Below are 22,017 nucleotides of genomic sequence, written 5' to 3'. Positions count from 1 at the left end.
TGGAAAATTAGCCTACAAACTGAACCCACTCTTCAAGAGCCGAGCACAGACAGAGAGAGAGTGGTAAAGTGAAACAATTTCATATGTAACAGACGTAAAAAGTACTACTTCGAGAGCAGAGAACCTTACTAGAAGATAGAGACTAGACAAACAGCGAACGAAACAAGGCTGCTAAAGCGAAGTGATGATTAATGTTAGAGCTGCGAAGGCAGCGCCCGATCGAGCGCGTTACAAGAGTTAGCATAAACGAAAACTAAGTGTTGTAAATATCAAGACTCCATCATCAAAGCTATGGGAAGAAGTCGGCGGTAGGCTGTAAGGAAGGAATAAGAATAGAAGCAAAAAATATTACAGATCATAAACACGGCGGAAGCGCGGGTTAGCGAAACAACAAGGAAACAAGGAAACACACAGAAACGATGGAAAATGAAGGAATAATTTTTCATTAAAAATAAAAACAAAACGTGAACCGTGTTCTTCATTCTTTGCTGGCTTCGCTGTGGGTTAATTGGGTCTATGATGTAATTACAGTGGCCTAGCAGAGATCCCCTCCGGGCACTCCACAGATTTTGGGCCTCCTCCTGCGGACGCGGTGTCGATAGGACCGCCGGCCACCAGCGAAAGAAACAACGATCGGTTAATTAATAAACAACGGTCGCGTAAAACAATGTAACTAATAGCGAGATGCCGCCCCTGGACAGGGCGTGTGTCGTGACCACCGAAAGGGCCCCCCCCGTTTTTTGACGCCGTTCTGGTCCCAGAACCGGCGATGTGTTTATGGCACCCTCCAGCAGTCCTTGGCTGGCAGCCTTTGGATTGTTGTGAAATAAAACAACTGCTAATTAATTTCATTAAAGTTTGTTTTCGATTGCTACCCCCGCCGTGAGGTCGTGAGAGAGCACCACCCTGCGGCGGGGCACAGGTTGAAAAAACAATCACTATGTCCACGCCTTCTTGGCCGGGGTGGCGTGCCGAGGCGTCGTGCGTCTTGAAAGTGCTCTTCTTCCGAAATTTTCGGCGAAGCGAAAGTAACAACAAAAATACGGCGCTCCAAACCGAACCCAGGGACCACGCCACGGCCTGGGAATGTTGGCGGAGTTTCCGTGCCCTTCGAGCACGCAGCAACAGACGTAGGAAAAGTAGGGAAAAAAACGATGCTAAATTGCATTTGTTGAGGAGCCGGATGGGACGCGTCACGCGAAAGGAGATCGGCACTGCGGGCCAAACGGTGGCTGGTGAGTGAAATGTTTCACGGTTCAAATTTTAACGAATTCCTCGAGCGCCTCCGGGTGCTTCCGACTGGGCCCCTGCAGAAGGCTCTCGGGTGGCAGATCAAACACGGTTCGCTGGAAGGCTTCAATCGATCGCCCAGACCGTTCGTATCGCGTCGTAACCTCAAAGTAGTCGCCTGAGGCGTTAATCCAGAACCTTGCGAAAGTTTAGTGGAAAATCCGCCTATGATTTGAACCGATATTAGATTCAGCGGCTGCTACCACCATTCTCATGACATGACCAGCCCACCGGACGCCTAACGAAGCGATAAGGCACTTCAATTGAAATGAGTCGGCAATGAAACAGTTCCTAGAGTTGCGAGAAAAAAAAGCTTTAAGAAGCATTCGTTTGTTGACTTTAATCTGGACAGTGTTCCTCGGGGGCACAAAAATTCTGCGAGTCCGGCCATTTATTTTATCGCTCGAATCAAATTGAAATTCACACCGATTGTAGCCTCAATCTATCAGCGAGCTTGATGGTTCCCAGGACTCTTAAATATTTTATGCTGTGCCTTCCCTCCGTTTCCTTCTCTCGCTGGCTCTCTCTGTCCGTGGCGCAGCACAGGCCACAGGGCACGGGGGGCCACTTACCGACATTGTTGTTGTGTTGTGCATTTGGTGCCAGAACCACCTCACGATCTCGGCTAGAATTACATTTCTTTCGAGCGGCTGCTTTCCGACGGACCGAGGCAACTGCCACCGACGAAATGAGTTCAATTTAATCTTCGTGACATTTCAATTTGGCGTTCACATTTTTTGCGCCTTGTTTCTGCCCCGCCAACGGGGCCAACGGTACGGATTAGGGTACGAATTTCCGATTCCCGGTGCAGCCGGGGGAAATGCATCAATGACAGTCCACGTTCTGTGACGCCCCCCCGTTGCCATCATTGTTAAGTCCATCATCACCTTCGTGTTTTCCGCGATCTTCGGCCGCTGCTGCTGAAGGGCCAGCAATCGAGGGGCAAAAAGTGGAAAGAAATAATTTTAATTAAATTATTTTACCTTTACTCTCTCTCTCTCTCTCTCGACTGGTGTTTCGCTGAGGCCACTGAGGTTGATGGCTGAGGTCCAGAGCCAGAGCTCACTGGCGCAACATTGCCATGTCGTCGTGGCCGAGTTTACAACAGGCGGGCGAAGGAGTTCGCGTGGATGAAGCACATCATTAGCCGCGGATTTTCTCGCCCTAATCATCGCCATTCATTCCGGCGAAGAAATGGCGCCGCCAAAAGGTTGTTGCGCCGCTGAAGATGTCCGAAGGGTTCCTTGAGGGCGACAAAGTGGGGCTTCCCTTTCTTCGCCAGGACGCAGGTTCAATGAGGGATATTTCTTGCTTTCTTCGCCCGGTAAGTGCCATGGCAAGAACTTCATTCAATGTGCGGTTCATAAATTGTAATGTTTTGAACTTTTGGCACGGTCAGGCGGTGGCCAAAAAAGAATTCCGATTCGGAGTCCATTTTGTGGGCTTTATTTAGCGTGGTGCTGAAAAATTAATTAATGACCCACAGTACCCTTTTTTGCCAGCCACCAGGCAACACTTTGACGACAGTGTCCGCACTCGGGCCGGTATGTTGGCATGTTAATGAGCGGTACGTGATGGGCGGTGTTTTGTCTCCTTTGGCCAGTGTTTTGGGCCGGACACAACATCCGCTGCTGCTGCAGTGTAACTGCAACTTCCTTCCGTCGTAATGCCGAGGGCCGTAAAGTGCCTTGATGGCGCCAGAGGGTGCCGTTTTTATGAATTTATTGTCCCACAATCTCCGCTGCTCGGCCCAGTTTCGCGTGCCCGTGACGCAGGATCCAGTGGAGCGATATATTCATCATCCTCGCTAGGATGTTCGTTGGTCTTTTCTCCGTTTTTTTATGGTGGGACCCCTGAGCCGTTCTAGGTTCATTACGGAGCCAATGGTTCATTACGGAGCTTACCGCAGGGCGGTACCTAGATAATAACAACAACAGATGTGGGACAATTAAGCTTTTCAGGAGTTCTTTTAATTTAGTTTTTTCTAGAAAAGTCAAACAGAATGTACCAAAACAGTGGAACTACTCTTTTCTTCGCAATTTCCAACAGAATTCCATAAAATATTGGATGGATTCGATCGTGGCATTCAAATTGTTACCGCAACCGAAAGCCTCAAGGTTGCCGGTGGCTTCAGCCTCGGACAGTACCCTGAACGGCACCTGTCCCTTAATGCAATCATTTTTCAGCGGCAGCTTCGTAAGGTTAAACTTTTAAAACGGCCAGTCCACCTGATCGCTTCTTTGGCAATCACAATAAAGTCAAGGGAATTTAATTAAGATGATAAATTGGGAGCCCAAAGAAGGGCCAACAATCACCTCCCTGCGGGCCGGTTCCTGGGCTCTTATCAGCGACGCATGTTGCAACCCCTTTTTTTTTGTTTACTTTATCGTCCTTCGCCCTTGTGTATTTGTGTTTTGCTTTTTATTCCCATTGCAACTGCAATTCACGTCGTCCATCGTCGTGGTCCGTGCGCCGGCATCGAATCGCTTCGATCGACGCCGCCCATTCTCCGAAAGCCACCAAGTGTTTCGCAGGATGTGTACCGTCACCGGATCGGCGGGTGCCCTGGGCGGATGTGTACTCCGTGCGAGTGGCCACCTCGGTCTCGCGGGGAACATGCGAATGCACTCTGTTTAATCACTTCGTCGGCCCTCCGGCGGCCACCGATTGGCGGCCGGCCCGTCCAGGACCTTTCTGGTTCCCGTCGGTGCGTTTTGGAACGAAATTACATAATATTCCTCTCACCGGCAACGGAAGCGGACGGGGTTAACGGGGTTCCGCCACAGTCGCGGACAAAGTCGTGGTGGAAAGAAAGGGACTCGAATCCTTCTTTGCAGAGAGTGAAATAAATTTCAAAACCCCGCTTATTTTATTTGCTTTAATCATTTCTACTTATTGCCGTTCAGTAATGAATCTCTCTATTTTTCTTGTGTTTTTTATTTATTTTTCTCTGCTTTCATTCATTACAAGCTTATTTTTGATTTAAACCAATTTGTTCGGAAATGTTTGTATTATTTACTACTTTTTTCCTTTCTCAGATACGTCTTTAGCATCGGCCACGGGTGTTGGGTCCGTTCTCTTCCACACAACGTGCAGCGAAGACAAAAAACCGAACCGGAGGGCCGACCTCGACGATCATCGACGTGTGGCCCCGCCGTGGCCGAGAGGAACCTGATCGTAATTGCAGCTATCGGATGACACAACGGTTAAACTTACACCGTGGGCAATGTTTAAATTGAGCTTCCTCGATACGAATCGGCCATCCCATCCTGAGCGGGGGCCCCCATATGTACACGCGAACGGCATCATCATCACTTAAAAGCTCGGCCTCACGCACCCCGAGTGCCTCGAGGCGCGACCAAGGCGCGTTTCTTTCTTCCCCCCCATTTTCCTTTACGCGATTTTTGGTTTAGGGCGTTTTCAAGAACCGGGACTACGGGATCGTCCGGAAAAGCTGAGCATACCCGGGGCCCGGGCTTTTGCGATGCCGTTTTGTCACACGAAATTTCACATTCCTTGGCCCGTTAGTCAGCGCAGCATAAATGGCCAACCTGAATGGGAATGGCTAAAACAATCGACCCCAACCCGGTCCCGGCTTTGTGTTCCTTTTATAGCATCGGGCATTAACATTTTTGTCCTGTTCCCCGGGGGCCGGGGAATGTTTTCACACCTGCACCTGAAGCCTCAGCCTCAGCCTCAGCCCTTTCTTTTATTGTTTGTGGCCATCGGGCGCGGTCGATCGGTGGGGTCGATTAATGCCACGTGACTCACTCCCGGAGGTTTGGCCTCGTTTTCTTAGCCCCCTTTTTTGCAACCCAAATCAGCATCATCAGCCCTTCGCGCCGGGGAATGCAGCTCGAAGCGAGCTCCGAAACGCACGCACGCTGCAATTATAGTAATCAAAACCGATGCACCGATGCTAGGCATCGGCATTTTATGGCCTTTATGGCCGCCGGGCAACCCGGGCTTTTAATAGCACGTTGCAGAGAGACCGGACTGCGCTGCTCGGTTGCGCTTTTTTCGGGGTCCGATCGCTGCGAAAGGAATGGTAAATGGTTCCGCGGAAACCCCCGGCGAGGGACATTAAACTCATAAACATGCTGGTTTTGTTTTAAAGAAAAAGGAAGCCCACGGTCTGATCCGATTATTCCGAGTCGTGGCGTGATTAGTCACTTCGCCCTTGGTGCGGACTCTGATCGTGTCAGGCTGACTGACGGGAGGGCCCATCCGATGGGTGAGTAATCATTAAATGCACGCTATTTTGATGTTTTAAAATGAAATTATAACGGAAATTATAATGCTGCTGGTGGCTTCTAACAAGCTGATTGGATGTAAACTTAACACTTTTCCGAAACCCTTTCATTTTCGAATTTAACGACCGAAGTATGATTGATGGCAAGAAGCACACAGAAACTAGAACCCAGAGTCCTGTCGGCGAAATGTGCCACAAAAATTCCTTTGCCAAATGCAATCGACAGCATCCATCTCATCCATCTTGTTCGCTGAAAGATGTGAGAATTCCATTTCAAGAACCCCGATCAAACGTTCCGATCGGTGATCACCTTTCCCCGTCTTCCGCTACAAAGTCTTGATTCGACCGCCGCTTTGCCACAAAGAACGCGGCGCGCGTTGCGAAAAGCGCCGTTCAATCTGCCCGATGGCCGGTTCCCGGGCAGAACCACATTTCACCGTTACTCACGATTTTCTGTTCTTTTCGTGTTTTAATTTTCGCCCCAAACACTGCTTTTGCGGTTCCGGGAGGCTCCGGCAGTTGCATAACGGCACCGGACTCGGGGCCGACAGAAAAAGGCCGAGGAGTCACCACCGCAAGCTGACCTTTTGGCCACTGCGGTGCTTGCGGTGGTGGGGTTCCGTGGTGTAAAGGGCGTCCCTCTCTCTCTCTCTCAGACAGCCCGTGACTCCGTGGAGCTAATCCGATCTGAATCGTGCCTGGTTTGTCGTCTCCGGACCCTCCGGCCACAGCCCGGGAGTCTAATCATCGGGCCATCCTCCGCTCGAGCATTAGCATATTTATGTACTGCCGGCTCCCGGGCCCGGCTTAAAGCCTAGTTCTTGCACCTTCGATGCAGATGCATTTCAATTTGCGGTCGGCACCCGGGCCGGAGATGGACGCCGCCTAAAAACAGTCAGCCGAGGCCGAAAAACACCGACCCGAAAGCTAATCAAATTCATGCATCCTTGCATTCCTTGCCGCGATCAATCGGCCAGAGGTAACGGTCCGTGCACCGGTTCCCGGGCGACCGACCGCTACGCCAAACCACAGGGCGGCAAAAATAAAATGAATATTTGATCGAAATCGAACCCTGTGCCGGGCCGGGCCGTGGATGCATCTGGATGCACCACCGACGGATGCGTTTGCGGTGGCTTCCGGTCCCGGCCAGGCACCGGGTGTGCGGTGCCAAAAATGAAGTCCTCGCGTCCGATTCACGCCGATTCCACTGGCGGGCGTTTGACTTCCTGGCGTACGGCAAATTGATTTCCGCCACCAACACGATGCCATCGACCGCAGAACCGGGAATTCCGGAGCGACCGGAGCGACCGGAGTTAGGGAAGGTGAGGCGTGCGGCGGTCGGTCGGTTGTAATCGCGCGAAGGCGAAACTTTTTTCATTTCCACCGGACAGCGCGTGGGGCGAAAGTGGGCAGTTTATGTTTTGGTGCTCCCGAACGGTCCCAATATGTTGCCGCCCATGTTGTGGACACAGCGCTACAACGGGTCAGGATTCCGATTGGATTAGTTCGCGAACTAAGTTTAATAACAATTTAGCACAAAGTGTAAGTGACTGCCGTTTGGGAGGCGTTGCTTTCGGCGGCGGCCACGGCAGTACCTTCAGAGAGGGAAATTGTTTTCCTTTCATGAACCCGAGATTCCCGCGATTTAAGTACCGCGAACCAGGTCAATTAAGATTGTTGGTATTAGATTATTGATTAACATAATTCATGGGTTTGGTATTGATTTTTTGCCGAGGGTTCGTCGCTTACATTATAAAATATAATGTAATGATGAGTTGAGTAACCCAATCCAATGTAAACTCAAGAGAGCTTGTGCCTTGTTCCACCGTCCGCTACGGTAATCGTTAACCTGTCCGCACTGAAGGTCACCGAAGCTTGCCGCACACAATTTGAACGTAACGACCCTCGAAACACGTCCCGTGACGACATTGAACTTCCGCAAACGAAGCCAACGGTGAAAAAAGCCACCACCAAGCATCGGCCAGAAGAGAAAAACATCCTCCCAAGACCTCAAGACAAGCCGACCGTTGGGGCACGATGTTGCGGGGAGGCGCACATGTTACTCTCCCCGGACACCACCCCTCGGCCAACGTTAATGCATCTAATTAACAAATTCCATCATCCACGAGGGGATGGGAACGAGATAGATTAAGCCTAGAAGGCCAAAAAAAAAAACTGGCCGAAGCCGGCAGAATAATGTGAAGGATGTCGTCACGGTTCGATGACGCCAGTGACAAGGCAACATTCCCGGCCCCCTCTGGTGGGCAAACATCCGTCGTTCCTTCTGCACTCTGCCCGATGGCCGCCCCGCGATATCCGTGGACCGCGGCCGATGCATGCATGTAATCAGAGCCAAATTACAATAAAGTTTAAACAGAAATCGCGGCGGACAACAAACTTTGACAAGGGCAAAAAAAGAGCGAACCGAAACAAGAACCGTGCCGCGCGATATCGCGAACAAGATCCGCGGGACGGACATGGACAAACCGGGACCCCTCGAGGAAGGAGCATTATCAGCGGTGTGTCGCGCCGTCGGCGTGGAACGATGAGTAGGCAGAACATCAAGCGGAATCCAGGCGGGGACCGCAAAGGCCAGCACGAACCGGATGATGACGGGGACGGGGCCGGCAGCGATGTTGGGAAAAGAACCAGAGTTCCCTGTTTAACAAATGTCACTAAGCTCTAAACCGAAAGTTGTTATAATATTGTATTATTTCGTTAAAATCGATTAACCTTCCGGTTGGTGGGTCATCGGAATACTTTAACGAAATGCCACCGAAAAGCATCATTGAGGGCAGCCGTTTGGGTGTCGTTCGGTTTGCACCGCATGGCCCGGGGCCCCAGCCATGCAGCATTGACGGCCACGATAGTAAAGGGCCATCGGCACGGAAAACCAACCCTGTTGGAAAGGGTATTCTAACTGTAGCCCGGCCCGGCCCTCGGCCCGTTATCGGACCGTCTGCATCATATTTCTCTGGAAATTCACGACTTTTTGTCATTTCAATATGCTCGCCGTCGCCGTCGCCGGCGTTGCAGGAGTTATGTGGCCCGGCCCGGCGTCGCGTTTCTTAACGTTTTGGGCCAGCCATCCGCCGTGCCTTCGTCATTCATCCGCTGGCCGGCGGGCGAGGACGAGCCAGATGCTGCCGAATTGTGCTGCATGCTGCATGCAATTGATTATTGATTGGTTTATTGTATTTTATTGAGCATTTATAAAATTATAATACAACCGCTTCAAACCCGTCCCGGATGGTCACGATTTTCGGCACGACTCGGGTTCGATGAGAAACTCTCTGCTCTCTGCGTTCTGTAACGGAACGGAGGTGCATTCGCAGTCATAAAACATGACAAACATTCACTCGGGCCGAGGACCACGACCACGTCGGTTGCTGCACATCTATTTGCCATTTTCTATCAAAAGCCCAATCAGTGGCCCGGTTTCGGGGTGGATAGAAACATTATTGTGCAGAAGCGAAAGGACCCCGAAAGGGAACGGCAATGCTATCGAAATGCTGAACAATAATGCTTTGGAAAACCCTAGCTCGAGCCCGTTGAATGCACGATTTCCTTTCTTGGAGCTTTCCTTTGGTGTGTATTGAGTGGGTTTGTGACTTGGAAGAGTTATTGAATGTTGATCGATGGTAAGAAAAAATGAAAAGAGTTGAATAAAATTAGTTAAATACAAAATAAATTACAGTCAAAAATGCAAAAATTCTGGACTAAATAAGTCGGGTTGTTACGTCGCAGAAGCAGACCGGGCGTAGCAATAAAATAAAATTCGTTTATCGCCATCGGCAGCCTTTTTGTTCCTTTTTAATTTGGGGCCTCCTATCTCGCCGTGGCATCATCATCATCATAATCAAATCATTTCCATTATGAACATCCGCGAGCCAATAACCATTAGCAGACAGACCGAGAGGGTTGCCGCACTAATTACCCCGTGGCCGACCGGCGGCCGGTTTCCAGTGCCTTCGCTCCAAACGACTTCCTCGGCAGGGCGTTTGATCGCGATTGACAGTCATTTCCTTCGATTGTTTCAAGCGCCGAGCAGCCTGCGGGCCGGTGCAGAAAATTGCAGTTCCATCCACGGCCACGGTGCGGTGGGTTGCAGCCCGAGAGGCCGACGAAGAACTTTGCTAGTTGCGGCTTTTCGGGCAAAGAAGTTGATTTGGCGAAGGGTATCATTAGACATTTTGGGAAGGCCTTAGAAGCGGGGCCCCCTAAACGACTGCCAGGCGAGTTCGCCGGATAACCTTTGAAAGCGCCCGAAGGACACGCGGTGTCGGCAGCTTGGAACTGGGGTGCTTTAAAAACAATGTTCCAACAGTGGGACTAAGAGGTGACCGAAATGGCACCACCTGAAAACGGTGCTCCATCGTGCCGGGGATGTGTTTTATCGATACGTTTAGCGTAACGAACGACCGGCCGATGGTATCAGCGGCGAACGAGCGTTACAGTTGGCTGGACATAAAATTTTAGATCCCAGTTCGATATTTGATCGTTGAATCGTTGATCGGCTCCTTTAGGTGAGGTTTTGTGGGAAAACAGTATGATGATGGAATACGCCTTAAGATGTGCAATCGGATTGCATACCTTTAGGCGCAATCACTAATAATGCAATTCGGGTTGTAGTTTCTCCTATTCTTTTTGTCATTAAATCTGTTTAATCCTCTTCAATTTTGTTATGAAAACCAGAGAGTAAAGTTTAAGAGAGTAAAATTTAATTACCGTATTTTTCCGTGTATAACGCGCACCCGTGTATAACGCGCACCCATATTTTAAGAGAAAAAAATTGGAAAAAAGTTTTTTATTATACATTTTTCAGATATCTGATATCCAACAAATACCAAATGATAATAATGTATTATTCTACATGTTCTTTAAATATTCTAAAGTAGACTAAAGATAAAATGCGTATACATTGCAAAAGCCATACTAGTATTTTATATTTCGTAATAATCTTCAAACTCAGACTCACTGCTGTCTGACAAATTGATATTTTCTAATTGCTGTTCAATGTACTCCTCATTGTCACTCTCTGAAGAGGTACATCGTGACAATAAAGTATCCGGAAATTTGTGATTTAAAAAAAATGCATTTTTTTTAAATCACAAATTCCCGTATCACAAATATGGATAATTATATTCTTAACAAATGTTTCATTTCATAATATTATTCAATAATACCATAAAATGTGTACCTAAAAGGGCACATTTATATGTTTAGAGGAGACAAATTTTTTACTCCCCTTGAATAACGCGCACCCAGATTTTAGAGCTAAAAAAATGAGAAAAAGGTGCGCGTTATACACGGAAAAATACGGTACATCCCGCCCAGCACCATTCTTCGACAAAAGTATTAATATTTTAATCTCTTTGCATTGTTTCTCTTCCGTGTCCCCCCCCTTTCGGGCGGTTCGCTAGCAAATGAACACGGTCTTCTTAAAATGGCGACACACTTGGCGACACTCGCCTCGCCTGGGTATTCTTGGCCGTCTTGGCGTTATGGAAATGAACGTAAAATTAATAACCGCAGCCCGTCATTCTTTAACGACCGTCCGCCCGTAGCATGGCCAATGTTAAAGTTCACCACGCCCTGCCCGCCGTTGGGATGCGGGATCGGCGGACCGGCGGCCCTGGCCGTGGGGTCCTTCCGCTGCCCCATTTTCACACATCCCGCGCTCGTCATCTCACGATGATGCAGAGCACCGGCCCCGCACCGGCCAGCTGGCCCAAGCCCCGTATAAGGAATAATAAAAATGTAATAAATTATTAGAAGTCATCACACTCAACATTCATCAACGCGACGAACGCCGCCGCCGCTGGTGGGCGCGAGGGGCGTTCGTCTCACAGACCACATCTCTATTACTGCCGGGAGCCTCGCCGGAACGGTCGGCCGGAACCGATGACAGTCCGCTAAAGGGTGGCATAAAAATTGCCAGGAAAACCACATGAATTCCATCACAAGGCGAGCTCTCGTGGGGTGCTGGCGATGGCATGGGCATGGCTTCCATCATGCCGCGCTCGAGATGCTCGCCTCGGCGACGCGACGGGCCGCATCAGCATAAATCATTCAAATTTAGAGAATTTAATTTAATAAAAAACACCACGATGCCGGTCGCTCGAAGTTGTTATCCGCCCCGAGGACCCGTGGGTTGTGTGGTCGTAAAGTGAAAGAATGGGGAACGGGCTTCGATCGGAGAGCGATTACTAGCTAGTGGAGAGATTAAATGAGCTATTAATGTTCGCGCGGTCGCATGGCTTATGCTGGGTTTTGGGAAGCTTTCATAATTCCCTTTCTTATGGCACTTTGAGCCCCTTTGGTTTCGACAGTTTCCATAAGGCGACAATATGACAACGAACATCTGGGGCTGAAGAGATACGGAACCAACTGGTAAAGGGGATTTCGTGCATGGAAATCCCAGTTATTAATTACTACGGGCCTTAATCGATTTATTACACATTTTCTTAGTGGTAATTCCAACTTAACATTTCTTATCGCAGTTTGGTCACTGTTAAAGTTTTTATGCTGGGGAAGACAGACAGACGGACGATATATCGGCAACACTCTACTAACGATTGGTCTCACTTTTATTGAGCGCTCCAGACCAGCTTCAGTTTAAAAAGTACCTCCATTCGACCCAACGAACCGATCCGGTATCGACATCGGCCAGACCACAAACAAGGGTAATCACATTAAAAAAGCGACATCCCCGACGACATGTTGTAACCTTTAAATCCACGAGCGACTAAAACGCCATTCCGCCACATCCTACAGCAGCCACGGTGGTTATTTAATCCGCGATAAACCAACGCTGCCCAATGCCGCGTGTTCACTTTTATTACCGTTTTCCCCCAAAATCGGATTAGCCTGGCCACGGGTCGCGATCGATTTAAGTGCTCGCTTCGGGAACGAACGCCCGGCGAGTGACTTTGACGACGTCAAACGGTTTGATCGGGAACCCAAAAAAGGGAACCAACCGGTGGTAGTTTCTCCCTTCCCGGGGGACAATAAATTCGATCGCGAAACGTCTCGTATTACACGGTCCCCAGTCAGGAGCTGCGTGCGGTGATGATCTATGCGGCCCCCGATGTGGCCGACCAAACGCTCGTTGCGCCAAACCGTTCCCAGCTGTTCCGTGCGAAGAGTTTTATTATTAATTGACCATTTCTGTTGACCATCCGGACAGCCAATTAATGGGGCAACTTTCACCTTCCGCGTGTGACCACGGGGTCCTGCCACAGGACCGCTGCACAGGCTGCAGGTTGCTAACAGGGCCACCAGAGAGAGAGAGAGAGAGAGCGAAAGAGCGATTGCATTGGATGCGCCCGAAGGCAAAATGAAGTTGTTCCCTTGATGCTGATCGGTCCGCGGCGCGTTTGATGCCGTCCGAGGATCGCCGCAGCATGTGCCGCAGCTCCGTCTCCATGGGAGTTCTCCGAGTTTTAGCGAACCTCCCTTTGGCGCACGGGTCGCCCGCGATCTCCTCGGATTTAAATCCTGACCGGTTGCGTAACGGAACCCCTCTGAGAGTGCGTAGCGTTCGCGGTCCTTTTTAATGGCAGTGCTTTCGATGATTAATCGAAACTGCGCACTACTTTGCTGCGTGTGTCGCTAATCAAGACGTAACGCGGACGTCGTGTCTCGTGGCGGGAGGCTGACCAGCATTACGTGTCTCCGACGGCCGACCGTGTTTATCGTCCCAAAAACATCTATTTCGCTTTTCGTCAAGTATGATTTCGACGGGGATTTTGTTCCCATTCTTCGAGCCTTTAAATGTTGCATCAATAGTATTACGTTCTTTCAAAGAGTTGGTTTGTCAGGTTAAAACAACGAACACAATCCCTGTAGACATTTGTACAGAAACCTTCTTACCTTCCACCAAATAACACGCATTATTTACGGTCGGAAAACCTTATCCCGATGAATAACCCAAATCGTTTGCTTTTCTCAACCGTCATTTGGAGAAACACCGAAAACATTCAAAACTAATTGTACGCAAAAAATAGTTGTGCACAAGTGTGCCCTACTAGCCCAGACATAAACCAAACGATTGCATCCAATGTTGTGACTGGGTGAGCCATCTAGCGGTGAGTAGCACAACTCTTCGCAGCCTCGATGTTTTACGATTTTAAATTCAAATCTCAACGAGATTTAGGATGGTTACTTCAACAGCACGTTGAAGCAACTAAATAACAGGGAGCTCGCCCTAAAACCTTCTTTGTGAAATTTTCTATATATCGAAAACGGGTACTGAAGTACCTTAGTTCATTTGACCGGCAAGCTGAATTGCTCGCTACCAGTGACTCTGTTCTGTGATTCTGTTAAATTTCACAAAAGATTATTTCCGATTAGTTTTGTTCGCGGTGAAGACCTCAATTGATTCCATTTCTTTGTCGTTATCGAATTCGTATACGTTCAAAGAGACAAATAGAAGCATTTTATGGAAACAATCAAGGCACTCAATGTCTAACTGACGGAATTATTATTGGACACTGCCGTAGGAATAATATAATAACACTGCCTTGGATTACTGAGGAGTACTAACGACTTAGAAACGGAACACAGAAACACAACCAGAAATGTAGGTTATTGTGCACGTATTAATTTCACGCTCTCCAATTTGATTCTCGTGTACTTCAAGTTATTTTGTTAATTTTTTTTTATTTTGTTAGTTTATTTAGCCATTTATTTTTTTACATTAAACTGAGAGTATTTTTCCATACGAAGTGAGTTATTTTTTCATAACAAACTTTTTTTGAATGTATTTGTGAGTACGCTCCGAAACTGAACGAAACGAAGATAACTCAACGAAACGACTCAACGAACGCACTATAGGGAAAAGGTGACCATAATTCAAATTTTGAAACTGAGAGTTTTAAACATATTTTTTGTAAAATACATAATTTATCTATGATTCGTTTGGATGAAGAAATATACTAATAAGTATTCAATCAAACGTTTAAATAATAGTGCATTGGTCAGATACTTTGGATGGTAATAATTACTTGTATCTAAATTCCCACAAACGCAATGGGTGAAGCTTCTCGATCATTTCATATCCTTTTCCTACACTCATAGGCATTAGCTTTTTTCAGAAATTCGATATTTGGAGAAGATTGTGCATTAAAAAATGTTGTTGTAATGCAGATTGCATAGCTCAGGCGTTTAAAAACCTTCAAACAACGAAACAAACTTATTTACTATACTTGAACGCGTGTATTACACATAAAAAGTTGAATTTAATCGAAACTCATGCAAAGGAAAATAAACGTTGGAAAAGGCCCTTAGATTCTTCCTAAACAAAAATATGTCCGCCTTTCAAATTCCCCACTGTGCGACGGTCGGATCGGGCTTTCGGTTCCGTTCGGTCCGCTTTCCGCCGAGAGCTTAGTTGTTTCGCGCGGTCCCGAGAAAAGGGAACGGTTTTGTCGCACGTGCTCAAGTTTGAAACACATTTCCCTCTGATTCGACAAACACGCCGCGTGTTTTGTTGCTACAAACCAGGAAAAACCGGTGAAGCTGCAGAAAGGCTTCGAATGCATCGTTGTTGCGTGCTGTTTGAAAAATGCTGTGTGAAGAGCGATGCCAGTTCCAAAGGGCAAGTGTTTTGTTCGAATTAACGCCAATCACCTGAACAGCATCGTGATGAGTGTTAGCCAGGAGCAGTAAAGGTCTGTTGTCACACCGAATGGAGCGAAATTAGTGCAAAGGTTAAGCGATTTAATTGGCGAAAATTCGGATCCGTAGCGCGGAGATACTTCGCCCGAACCGGACGGAGTGCTTGTGATCGAAGAAAGTGATAGTGAACCAGTGAGACGAAGGACAGCTTTTCTTTGCTGGCCTTTTCCGGTTCGGTGCTCCCCTTCGTGGTGCGTGAATTTCGCCGGCCACTGTCGCCGGTGCACAAGTTTTAAAGCTCTCGACAGAAGATGAGGTGAATCAAGGAAAAGTGATTTAATAGTTCGTGAAAGAGAATAAGCGCGAGTGGATTGTTGAGTGAATTTTACAAAGTTTGGAAAATGGCCACCAAGGGTCGTAGGCATCCGATCGTGCGGATGTTGACGCTCGCCGGGTGCATCCTGGCGGTGCTCGGCATCCAGCAGCAAACAGTTTTCGTCCACGACACCGAGACCAGTGTCCGGGCGGAGGACTTCCAGCATCACAATCGCTGCGAACCGATCACGATCCCGTTCTGCACCAATGTCCAGTACAACAGCACGATCATGCCGAACCTGGTGGGCCACACGAAGCAGGAGGAGGCCGCCCTCGAGGTGCACCAGTTTGTGCCGCTGGTCAAGATCGACTGCAGCCCGGACCTCAAGTTCTTCCTGTGCCTACTGTACGCCCCGGTCTGCACGATCCTCAGCTACCCGATTCCGCCCTGTCGGAGCCTCTGCGAGAGTGCCCGGGCCTGCGAGGGCATCATGCGGACGTTCAACTTCCAGTGGCCCGAAAGCTTCGAGTGCTCCAAGTTCCCGGAGGACGGTGGCCAGGAGCTGTGTGTGTCGCAGAACAAGTCCACCGAGACGTCCACCAGCCGGCCACCCGTGACGACCAAAATAGTGACCAAGTTTATCGACCGGAAGAGCAGTCCGGCGAACGGTGGACTCGTCGGCGTCACGCAGCACCGGGATTTGGGATTCATCTGCCCGGTCCAGCTGAAGGCCCCGTCTCTGATGGGCTACCAGCTGACCGTCGGAGGGAAGGTGAGCAATGTCTTGCGGGACACAAGGATACTCCGGTTGGCAAGTTCGCCCAATCACTGATTGGGGCTGCGTTGAAGGCATCGTCGTTCCGCGAAGAGACATCCCGCCACAGAGAGATAGTTTCGGCGAAAAAAATCCTTGGCAGTCCGCATAATGGTGGCACTGATTTCGCGTTGATTGAGTTTCCGAATGGCTTTTCTTCGTCTTGATTACTGCCCCGGCGTCTTAAATCCCACTCGTCACGCGGCAGATAAGCCCCCGGTTCCGTGAGCGTGAAATTCCGGTCCGTTTGATCGACACCGAACTCGAACCGGATGCAACGACGACGACGAGGCGGTGGCTAAAAGTTTCCGACAAACTGTGGAACACCGGGCGTCGGCACTCTCTCTCTCTCTGGAACGGGACAAAGAATCCAATTTTGCATTGTAAAAGGGCCATCATTAGGGCGAAGCATAAAAACTAATATTAAGTGGGGAAGCTTTTCGTGGCGCGAACATGCAAACACTTCTCGTTAACGCGCGCGGAAGCTGCCAGCTGCCGGGAATGCAACCGGAACCGATGCAGGGATGCAATTCTCCCCGCGGACGACGATGATGATGGCTTCCCGAAGGGCGGCAAGATTGTAGCGACGGAATGGGTGAGAAAAACCTTGGCAAAGTCTGCGGTTCGTCCTTCCGGCGGCGTTGGGCCAAAGTTTTTCAATTACATTTACACCGTGGCCGCGGCACGCGGCCAGAGGCTTCCGTCTGATTAGTCGGCACCGGCAAGGGACAGAACGTTCCGAGCTTGTTAATTTTCTGCTAGTTTACGTTATTCTTTGTACACTTTGCTACGCCGGTGTCCTGCGAGCTTTGCTGGCCGCGTCCAGCGCTGGTAATCTACCTGTTACAGGAATAATGGTTAATCTCAATTTTCCACTTCCCTGGCTCCGGTTTTTTTGTGCGAACGATTGGCCGCAAGGATTGGCCGGTTTAGATTTTTACTTTCTATCCGCATTCGCTCGCTGGCCCTACTTTCGTGCATTTTAAAAAGGGCTTCGGGGGGTTTGAACATAAGCAGGGTCGGCTTTACGGTTGGGGTCTTAGAGTAAATAAGATCCACGGTTGAAAAGTTGAGCCAAGCGAGGAGCTCAAGTGTTTGATTTGGATGCAGTTTTTCCGTCGCTATTTTGATGGTTATTTAATTAGCTATTCTTTGATTGTTTTGCATTATTTTATTTATACTTCATTTAATTTAATTTATATAATTTCGAAGCAAAATTACTTGTGGCATTTCTGGGGCTGATTCTGTTGCCTCTGAATTGTCTGAAGCTTTCCTTTTCGACACGTCAATCCCACTGTGGCTATTGGTCGATGGTCGACGTTCTTTTCGGTGGTTTGGTTGGTTTGGTTGAACCGTTCCGGTTCTGACGTTCGTCAACCACAAACCCATGATACGGCATTGACGTCCCGTACCGGAACAGAAGTCACGTTCCGGGTCTGATGTCTGTTCCCCGGACGCAATCGGGGACTTTCGACTTCATTTGTCATTACGGCGCCACCAACGCAAACGCCTCTGTGGAAAATAGAGGAAAGTTTTTTTGGCCACATTTTCCTCTGACATTTGCCGACACGACGGAACGCAGAACCTGACAATTAGGCAATGCGGCGTGTGTTTGGACGCGCTCCATTCAGCCCTGTGTTATCGCTCAGCACGTGTCCCTTAATTGTGCCCGCAGGACATGGACACAAACCGGGAGGTCTGGAACTATTGTTTCTGTTCCTAGTGACTGGTGCTTCATCAAGGTCACGCTTCGTTTGTTTCATTCTGGCCCACTCGGCCAATACGGCGACGGTATTCCGAATCCTGTCCAGATTTGTAAAAAATTCCACAATAAGCCTGACGCCAGAAGCCTTCCGATTCTTCCCGAGACAGGCTCCGAAGATGCTACTTTTGGGTGAAAATTTTAATTCCGTGTTCCTCGGAACACTCGCCACAGATTGTGTATGATGGTCACGGATGCCGGGTTACAGCACACCGAGTGGCCAATGATCGGGTTTTTGATTATGCCCAAAACGTCCACCGGTCCACCGGAGCCGGGATGCCGGAATGGCTGAAATTTTAAGTTCCTTCCGACCGACCGACGGGGTCGGGTCAGATAACGAGCTCCCGAGGTCGGTCCGACAGACCGATGAATGGCCCAACACCGGGCACCGGGGGGCCGGTTGATGTTTGGACTCGTTATGTGACGAGTTTTGGTTTGGGGCTCGCCCACGGGAAGTGGCAATAGTGTCGTGTTTCCATCGGGGCGCATCCGGACCGAAAAGGATCGCTCAAATGGCCCCCCTGGTGGAGTGGGTGCCAGGAAAAAATCCGGCCAAAGCTTGTTAAAAATTCCAAACCATTGCCGCATCCGACAAGCTGGGGACACAAGCTTGGGCTTTGGGATTAAAAATAGCCCTTTGGACGAGGCGATATCGTTAAATTCAATATGCCCCCGGGATGCTGTCCAGCGAGTTGTATCGGTCCTGTCCGATGGCCAATTCCTTTTGGGCACAATGGCCATAGAAGCCAGAAAAAACGACTAAATTAGTTTCCTGGCTGCCATCGATTTGATGACGGTAGACGGAATCGGTGGTGCCAATTATCGTCCTGCGGGGCCAACGTCAGCGACACATTTCCGGCCGTTCCGGACGGGGTACAAAAAGGATGTGTGTTTTTACGTGGTACGAGGCTGTTATCTTGTTGTGTCCTTACCCGTGGACAGCTCCGTTTTTCGGGGGCACGTTATCGCGATAGGTTGGCCGCTTGATGACCGAAGCCTTGTCTTCGGCAGAGTGCGTTCGTTTGGACTGAACAGCAGGATCCCGTTCCTGCAATCGTTTCATTTCGGTTCCAAGCCTTCAGTTGTTGTTTGGAAAAAGTTTGAACATTCACAAAGCTGAATAAGGTTTAGGCCTTCGACGGTTTCGACCGCCTGTTAATTGGGTGAAGCTAATATTGAATTATGTGTGTTCTTAATCGTGACAACAAAGTTGATGGTATTTTCCAATAACAGAGCATCCCTCGGATCGAATACCGAAACGATAAGATAACGTGTGGGGACCCCGACACTTTTTTTCTTCTAATTAAATCATCAAAATCGAACGACAGCCGAAGGTGTAAAAAAGGTTGTTTCGTTAGGCTGCGCCTGGACCTTCCTTTCATATGGGACTGTTTGGTTCAATCTACGCGACGTGACCCAAATCAATCAGGACAATCCCTGTCCCTCTCAGGTATGGGGACGATTGGGTTTCAAACCTCATTTCGTAACATTCTCAGCGTTTGGTGGCCTTTTCCGATATCTTCCCAGAATCGGTGGACGGTACTAAATTTACAATGTGTTGAGGGCACGTAAACGACCGAATGGAGACCGAATATTGAGAAGGAATGATAGAATGTAACAATTTTTAATCCGCAGGCAGGTTTTCACTCTGGTACTTTGTAGAGATGCCTACACGTACATTATTTGACCGGGATTCGAATCGGATATTGTTGGGGAGATGGGAAACGATACGCTCGCCACGCCGTTCGATGTTTAACGGCCTTTTATTTACTTTGGCCACCTCAAGCACCTCATGTTTGCTGCTCGCGAAAGAGTTCCCGACGGATCGATTACAGGCCCCCGGGGCTGTTGTTACGCGGACAGCATTTGTGGTGGCTAGTCTTTTAAAGGTGGTAATAATCGTTTTTAATGTTGATGGCGGTTAGTCACCGCTCCACCAACATTTCTTTGGCAGCATAAGTCACAGTCTTTCTTTCTGGAAAAGTTGTTTTCATGGTATCCGCTGAATGGGCCAATTTACCACCCCGCACCAGCAGAGTTTCGGAGTTCCGGAGAAGACAAACTTATACACAACTAAAAAAAGGCCAGTGTTTTCTGGGATCTTCTAATGAAGAATCTGTTTTTCTGTTCCCTTATTCAGCGAGTCGGTGAATGTCTTGATGAAAAAGTGAGCGCTAAGAAGTAAAAACGCTTGGAAATCATTTGCTTCTTCTCGTGTTTTATCGTCCTTATCAAACCCCTAGCGATTCCTTTGAAAAGCAAGGAAAACGGTAAATCGGAGGACCTGGAGAAAGATTCTTTTCTGTTTCCCATCTGTATAGTTCACATTAATTCGCCCCCCGGGGAAGAGGATCTTAAGAACGCCACGGCCACGGGGAGTCAATGGCTGAGTTATGTAAGCTTCCGCGAGCACAGTGGCTCCTGCTTTCTTGCAGAAGCTTTCCAAATTCCCTTTACAATGCTGGCAGAACATAGTTCAGACGTTTCAACATTTGTATCATACTTAGGATGACTTTTGCTAGGAAATTTCTTTCTTTGAATCTCGTTTGATGCCAAAGTTCCGACGTGACTCGCTGCAAGATGGAGAATGATAAAGCTGAATCAGAGATTCGGGTCGTGGCCCGCACAAAGATTAGCCATTATCGTTGGGGAGGCCCTTTCCCATGCAGTATTGCTCGCATTGTCACAGGGCTCGGCGCAAAGTGCGTGTCGCCAGGATTAAATGATTTACGATACTTCTGACGCCGGTTACCGCGGGTTGGCCGGGTCGGGTTCGTTTCCTTCGGTTTAGGTTCACCTCTTTGTGGGTCATCGATAAAGCGCAGTGCGTGCGCGGTGCGAGTAACTGTCATAAATCATGTCGGGAAACATAAAACTGTCCATCGGTTGTTGCCACCGGCGTGGGTCATTCCATTTGTTTTGGCTACTTTGGCCCTTGCGGCTTATGTTAAATACAGCCTCAGCCACCTTGCGAGGCCACGTTAAAACACTTGTCGGCTTCTGATGAACTCTGGCAGCGTTCGGGTGAGTTATTGGAGCCCCCAGGCCCAGTACAGTTTGAACCTTCCACCCTGGGGGCCGGTGAATAAACATTAATCAATTGGAGGCCGGTGTCAAGTGCTGTGTCGAAGAGACGGATCGATACTGTCTGAAATTTGTAATTGTAATTGACAAGTGATGGTGTCAGGTACCTAATTCTGATCCGTGTCACACGGTCTTCGGTCGTATTGGAAGAAGGGTCCTGCAATGCACTAAGTTCCGAAAAGTCTGCATTCCGTCGACCAGCATAACTAAATATCGCACGTAAAGCTTTCAATTACCAGACCACTTTCCATCTTTGCCAGCTTTATGGAGCTACAACACGGAGGCTAAACATCCCTAACGGAGTGTATATGCGTCCCGAGCCTAATTAGGTATGGTGATTTTACAACCCCCATTATCGTTCCGTGTAAAAGGGCCACAAGAAGCGAGATAGAGCTCCGCCTAAGCCCGATGCTCCTAATGCGCGTCGGGGAGTTGTTAGCAAACGTTATTAAATATGCTTCCCTTTCGTCTAGTTTGTAACATAATTCTAATGCACTTCTTCGCCAGACGGGAACCAGAACAAGATGCTGCACCTTTTGAATTATATTTCAATAACCCCAGCCCGCGGGCTGATGATAAGCCGGCCGGTATTAATGAGTGTCAAGATTGAGCTATCAGAGGGCCAACGGGCGTGACAGGCGCTTGTTTCTCGCCGTCGCCGCGGGCCATGTCATTTGCATGCTAAGTAGCCCTTTTAGTACCCGCTTCGCCACGTGGCCAGACCGGTGAGTGCACTTTTAACACGGTGCACTGTAACAACATCCGATCGCTGACAGCCTAATTACGTGATTTTTACTCACATTAGCTAAAGGGCCTCGCACAGCAACAACATTAGATTAATGCTGCAAAGGACAAAAAAACATCGCTTTTAACCTCCC

The 22,017-nt window shown here is 48.8% G+C and overlaps 1 protein-coding gene across 1 annotated transcript in view; it reads left to right on the top strand.

Annotated features, from left to right (window-relative positions):
• The first annotated feature begins 15,753 nt into the window (after positions 1-15,753).
• Positions 15,754-22,017, top strand: part of LOC131216172 (frizzled-like) — a 75,535-nt gene continuing 69,271 nt past the window's right edge. Inside the window, exon 1 of the mRNA XM_058210590.1 lies at positions 15,754-16,251. Coding sequence (XP_058066573.1) covers positions 15,769-16,251 — 483 coding nt within the window. The 5' untranslated portion in view covers positions 15,754-15,768. The remainder of the gene's footprint in view (positions 16,252-22,017) is intronic.

This window comes from Anopheles bellator, chromosome 1, assembly GCF_943735745.2.
Source record: "Anopheles bellator chromosome 1, idAnoBellAS_SP24_06.2, whole genome shotgun sequence".
NCBI classification, from domain to species: domain Eukaryota; kingdom Metazoa; phylum Arthropoda; class Insecta; order Diptera; family Culicidae; genus Anopheles; species Anopheles bellator.
The sequence above is the reverse complement of the archived record's forward strand: the minus strand, read 5'-3'. Positions and strand labels throughout refer to the sequence as shown.